The following is a 6807-nucleotide window of genomic DNA, read 5'->3' on the forward strand; positions in this document are numbered from 1 at the left end:
TGAACGTGAGGCCATCCTACAGTACATCGTGCAGCAGAGAGCCAAGCTGGCCAAGGAGAAGAAGGTGTGGGGTTATGGGGGTTATGGGGTCAGGGGGGTAATGGGGGTATTGGGATCAATGGGGCTGGGGGGCTGTGCTCTATGGGGTCTCTATGGGTTCTTATGGCTGTTTATGGGTTGTTATGTGTCCCTATGGGGTCTCTATGTGTCTCTATGTGTCCCTATGGGGTCTCTGTGTGTCCCTATGGAGTCTCAATGGGTCTGTATGTATCCCTATGTATCCCTATGGGGTCCCAGTGTATCTCTATGGATCCTTATGGGTCTCTATGGGTCCCTATGTGTCCTTACGGGGTCTCTATGTATCTCTATGGGTCTCTATGGGTCTCTATGGTTCCCTATGGGGTCTCTATGGGTCCCTATGGGTCTCTATGGGTCCCTATGGGGTCTCTGTGGGTCCTTATGGGGTCTCTATGGGTCCCTATGGGGTCTCTATGGGTCTCTATGTGTCCCTATGGGGTCTCTATGAGTCCCTATGTGTCTCTATGGGTCTCTATGGGTCTGTATGTATCCCTATGTATCCCTATGGGGTCCCAATGTATCTCTATGGATCCTTATGGGTCTCTATGGGTCCCTATGTATCCTTATGGGGTCTCTATGTATCTCTATGGGGTCCCTATGTGTCTCTATGTGTCCCTATGGGGTCTCTATGTGTTTCTATGGGTCTCTATGGGTCTGTATGTGTCCCTATGTATCCCTATGGGGTCTCAATGTTTCTCTATGGGTCTCTATGGGGTCTCTATGGGTCCCTATGTGTCTCTATGGTTCCTATGAGTCTCTATGGGTCTCTATGTGTCCCTATGGGTCCCTATGGGGTCTCTATGTGTCCCTGTGGGGTCCCTATGGGGTCTCTATGTGTCTCTATGGGGTCTCTATGGGTCTCTATGGGGTCTCTATGTGTCCCTATGGGGTCTCTATGTATCTCTATGGGGTCTCTACGTGTCTCTATGGGGTCTCTATGGGTCTTTATGGGTCTGTATGTGTCCCTATTTGATCTCTATGAGTCCATATGGATCTCTATGGGGTCTCTATAGGGTTTCTATGGGTCCCAATGTGTCCCTGTGTGTCCCTATGGGGTCCCTATGTGTCCCTATGTGGTCTCCATGTGTCTCTATGGGTCTCTATGTGTCCCTATGGGGTCTCTATGTGTCCCTATGGGGTCTCTATGTATCTCTATGGGGTCTCTATGTGTCCCTATGTGTCCCTATGGGGTCTCAATGTGTCCCTATGGGGTTTCTATGGGGCAGGCCTATCTCCGTCAGCGTGCCCAGCTGCAGCGCGAGGAGGAGCAGCGCATGAAGGCCGGGGAGGAGGCGGCTCTAAAGGGGTTCCTACAGGCGGGGGGGGGGGGGGGGGCTACACAGAAGCAACCCCCAAGCCAAGGTTATGGGGGGAATATTAGGGGGATATAAGAGGAAGAATATGGGCGACAATAGGGGGGTATGGGGGATATAGGGGGATATAGGGGGGATAGTGGGGGTTATAGGGGGAATATAGGGGAATAATGGGGGACATGGGGGGTATGGGGGGATCATAGGGGCTACTAAGGTATACGGGGGCATATGCGGGGATTATAGGGGGGAATTATGGGGTCGTAAGGGGGGGGATATGGGGAGGTATATAGGGGGGATATGGAGGTGGTTATTGGGGGATAAGGGGGATTAAGGGAAGACTTACTGGGATCGTAAAGGGCAGGGGGATATGGGGGGAGCATGGGAAGGGATAATGGGGGAACTTACTAGGGATGTTTAGGGGGGGGTTATAGGGGGGATAGAGGGGGACATACATGAAGGGGGTTATAAGGGGGGATATTGGGTACATAAAGGGGGGATTATGGGGGAATATAGGGGGTATGGGGTGAAATGATGGGGAATATGGGGATATAAGGGGGGATATGGCGGGGAATATGGGGTTGAATTAGATAGGGCAGGATATGGAAGGAGCGCTTGGGGGGGATAACTTAGGGAATTTATTACGGGGGATATGGGGTGAATTATGGGGGATATGGGGTGGGTAAATGGGGGTATATGGGGGACATAGAAGGAAAATATGCGGACATCAAAGGAGGGGAATGGGGTTCGTAAGGGCAAGGGGAATAATGAGCGCGATGGGAAAAGGGGGGGATATGGAACGTTGGGTCATGGGGTGGGTAAAGGGCGGGATATCATGGGGATATGGGGTCATTAGGGACGGATATAGGGGGCGATAATAAGGGGGACTATGGGGGGAATAATAATAGGGGGAGTAATGGGGGGTATGGGGTGGGTAAAGGGGGGTTATATGGGGATATGGGGGGATATGGGGTGATAAGGGGGGGAATTGAGGAGTGAATAATTGAGGGGATATTGCCAAGTGATTAGGGGGGATATGGGGTGGGGTATGGGGGGCTATAGGGGACGGTATGGGGGGGATATGGGGAATTATGGGCTGTTATGGGGGAATATGGGTGGGTATGGGGGTGGGTAAAGGGGGGATATAGAGGGGATATGGGGTCAGATAAGGGGGCGGATATAGGGAGGGATATGGGGAGAATATGGGGGTACGGTTGGGTAAAGGGGGGATATAGGGGGAATATGGGGTAGATAAGGGGGATATGAGGTGGATAAAAGCGAGGGAACGTATGGGGGATGTGGGGGTTAATATGAGGGGATATGGGCGGTCATTAAGGGGGGGGATACTGCGGACTGATTAAGGGGGGATATGAGGGGATTGTAGGGGGTTATATGGGGGAGTATGGATCATAAGGGGGAAAATATGGGGTGCATAACGGGGGGGATATGGGGGGATTATGGGGTGTAATGGGGGTATGGGGTGGGTAAAGGGGATTATAGGGGGACTTATGGGGCGGGATATGGGTTAGATTAAGGGCGAAATATGGGGGATATGGGGGATTATAGGGGGGATAGGGGGGACTTATAGGGGGGATATGGGGTCATAAGGGGGGGATATGGGGTGATATGGGGTGGGTATGGGGGGTTATGGAGGGTTATAAGAGGGATATGGGGCAGTTATAGGGGGACCTATAGATCCCTATGGGTTTCTATGGGTCCCTATGGGTGTCTATGGGGTCTCTATGGGTCCCTATAGTATCACCATTGATCTCTATGGGACTCTGTGGGTCCCTATGGGTCTCTATGGGGTCTCTATGGGTCCCTATGGGTTTCTATGGGTCCCTATGGGTTTCTATGTGTCCCTTTGGGGTCCCTATGGGTCCCTGTGGGTTTCTATGGGTCCCTATGGGTTTCTATGGGTTCCTATGGGGCGCAGTGGGGCTGAAGCTCTGTGCCCCATAGCTGAGGCGACCCCCGGCACCTCGGGGACCCTCCCCAGTTTTTGGATCCCATCTCTGACCCCCGAGGCCGGAGCTGAACGGCTGCGGAAACCGGTGAGCGACCCACAAGTGTGGGGCTGGGGGGGGGAGGGGTGGTCATCTATGGGGCAAGGGGGGTCTATGGGGCTGGGCTGGGGGGTCTGTGGGGTGGGATCTATGGGGCTGGGTGGAGGTCTGTTGGGCTGGGGGGGATCTATGGGGCTGGGGGGGATCTATGGGGCTGGGAGGGGGATCTATGGGGCTGGGAGGGGGATCTATGGGGCTGGGAGGGGGATCTATGGGGCTGGTGGAGATCTGTGGGGCTGGGGGGGGGTGTAAATATGGCCTTGCCCCCCATATAGTCCCGCCCCACTTCCGGTTTCGCTTTCATGTAGTCCTGCCCCACTTCCTGTCCCTCCCCGCTTCCTGTCCCACTCCACTTCCTGTTTCACTTTCATGTAGTCCCGCCCCACTTCCTGTCCCTCTCCACTTCCGGTCCCACTCCACTTTCAGTTTCGCTTTCATGTTGTCCTGCCCCACTTCTGGCCCCACTCCACTTCTGGTCCAGCCCCACTTCCATTCCCACCCCACTTCCTGTTTCGCTTTCACGTAGCCCCGCCCCACTTCCTGTCCCTGCTCTACTTCCTGTCCCTGCTCCAGTTCCTGTCCCGCCCCACTTCCTGTTTCGCTTTCACGTAGCCCCGCCCCACTTCCTGTCCCACTCCACTTCCTGTCTCACTTTCATTTAGTCACCCCCCACTTCCTGTTTCGCTTTCATGTAGCCCAGCCCCACTTCCGGTCCCTCTCCACTTCCGGTCCCGCCCCACTTCCTGTCCGGCTCCACTTCCTGTTTCGCTTTCATGTAGCCCCGCCCCACTTCCTGTCCCTGTTCCACTTCCTGTCCCACTCCACTTCCTGTCTCACTTTCATGTAGTCACCCCCCACTTCCTGTTTCACTTTCATCTAGCCCCGCCCCACTTCCTGTCCTGCCCCACTTCCTGTTTCGCTTTCATGTTGTCCTGCCCCACATCTGGTCCCACTTCACTTCCTGTTTCACTTTCATGTCATCCCGCCCCACTTCCTGTCCCTGCCCCACTTCCTGTCCCTGCCTCATTTCCTGTCCCTGCTCCACTTCCTGTCCCCGCCCCACTTCCTGTCCCTGCTCCACTTCCTGTCCCAATCCACTTCCTGTCTCACTTTCATGTAGTCACCCCCCACTTCCTGTTTCACTTTCATGTCGTCTCGCCCCACCTCCTGTCCCTGCCCCACTTCCTGTCCTGCCCCACTTCCTGTCCCTGCCCCACTTCCTGTCCTGCCCCACTTCCTGTCCCTGCTCCACTTCCTGTCCCTGCTCCACTTCCTGTCCCCGCCCCACTTTTTGTCCTGCCCCACTTCCTGTCCGGCTCCACTTCCTGTTTCACTTTCATGTAGCCCCGCCCCACTTCCTGTCCCTGCTCCACTTCCTGTCCCTGCTCCACTTCCTGTCCCTGCCCCACTTCCTGTCCTGGCCCCTCTTCCTGTCTCCGCCCCACTTCCTGTCCCTGCTCCACTTCCTGTTTCACTTTCATGTAGCCCCGCCCCACTTCCTGTCCCGCCCCACTTCCTGTCCGGCTCCACTTCCTGTTTCGCTTTCACGTAGCCCCGCCCCACTTCCTGTCCGGCTCCACTTCCTGTTTCGCTTTCATGTAGCCCCACCCCACTTCCTGTCCCTGCTCCACTTTCACTTTCTGTTCCACCAATCCCGTCCCGTTTCCGGTAGGACACTTCCGTCCGCTGTCCAATGAGCGGCCGCCGTCTCCGTGCGTCTGATTTGGTTCCGGTTCATTTCACGCCGGAAGTTCCGGGTTTGGAGCGACTCCAACTGCTGGGACGGCGCCATCGATTCGTCTGCGCTGTGTCACGTGACGCCCTCAGCAACGCAACGCCATGCGCTGTCATACGGCCCTCGTTAGTATTAATTAACCCTTGTTAATTAACCCTATAGGGATCCATAGAGACCCCATAGAGATATATAGGGACCCATAGGGATCCATAGAGACCCATAGGGACCCATAGGAACCCATAGGGGCCTATAGGGACCCCATAGAGATACATAGACATCCATGGTGACCCCATAGAGACCCATAGGGACACATAGAGACCCTATAGAGACCCATAGAGACCAATAGAGATACATAGGAACACCATAGAGACCTATAGGGACACATTGGGACCCATAGAGACCCTTAGAGACCCCATAGAGACCCATAAGGACCCATAGCAACCCATAGAGACCCCATAGAGACCCCATAGAGACCCATAGGGAGCCATAGAGATCCATAAGGACCCCATAGAGACCCATAGAGACCAATAGGGACCCCATAGGAACCCATAGGGGCCTATAGGGACCCCATAGAGATACATAGAGACCCATAGAGACCCATAGAGACACATAGAGACACATAGGGACCCATAGAGATACATAGGGACACAATAGAGACCCATAGAGACCCCATAGAGATACGTAGGAACCCATAGAGACCCATAGGGAGCCATAGGGACCCATAGGGACCCATAGAGACCCATAGAGACCCATAGAGACCCATAGAGACCCATAGGGAGCCATAGGGACCCATAGGGACCCATAGAGACCCATAGAGACCCATAGAGTCCCATACAGACCCCATAGAGACCCATAGGGATACATTGGGACCTGTAGAGACCCATAGAGATACATAGAGACACATAGAGACCCATAGAAACCAATAGAGATACATGGTGACCCCATAGAGAACCATAGAGTCCCCATAGGGACCCATAAGGACATATTGGGACCCATAGAGATCCATAGGGACCCATAGGGACCCATAGAGACCCCATAGAGACCCATAGGGACCCATAGAGATCCATAGAGACCCATAGAGACCCATAGGGACACATTGGGACCAATAGAAATCCATAGGGGCCCATAGAGACTATAGGGACCCCATAGAGACCCATAGGGACCCATAGAGACCCATAGGGACCCATAGAGATCCATAGAGAGACATAGAGAGACATAGAGACCCCATAGAGACCCATAGAGAACCATAGGGATACATTGAGACCCCATAGAGACCCATAGAGACCCCATAGAGACCCCATAGAGATCCATTGGGACCCATAGAGTCCCATAGAGATCAATGATGATACCATAGGGACACATTAGGACCTATAGAGACCCATAGGGACTCCATAGAGATACATAGAGACCCATAGAGACCCATAGAGACCCATAGGGACACATTGGGACCCATAGAGACCCATAGGGACCCATAGAGACACATAGGGACCCATAGAGGTACATAGAGACCCCATAGGGACCCATAGGGACCCATAGAGACCCCATATTGACCCATAGGAACTCATAGGTACCCATAGAGACCCTTAGAGACCCCATAGAAACCCATAAGGACCCATAG

General features: G+C 54.0%; 1 protein-coding gene across 1 annotated transcript in view; it reads left to right on the forward strand.

The window, feature by feature from the left end:
- Positions 1-6807, forward strand: part of NOSIP (nitric oxide synthase interacting protein) — a 17515-nt gene that overhangs the window by 4140 nt on the left and 6568 nt on the right. The window contains exons 3-4 of the mRNA XM_015850958.2: positions 3053-3442; positions 5127-5314. Of these exons, the coding sequence (XP_015706444.1) occupies positions 3053-3442; positions 5127-5314 (578 nt within the window). The remainder of the gene's footprint in view (positions 1-3052; positions 3443-5126; positions 5315-6807) is intronic.

The sequence above is a fragment of the Coturnix japonica genome, unplaced genomic scaffold (assembly GCF_001577835.2).
Source record: "Coturnix japonica isolate 7356 unplaced genomic scaffold, Coturnix japonica 2.1 chrUnrandom606, whole genome shotgun sequence".
Classification (NCBI taxonomy): Eukaryota; Metazoa; Chordata; class Aves; order Galliformes; family Phasianidae; genus Coturnix; species Coturnix japonica.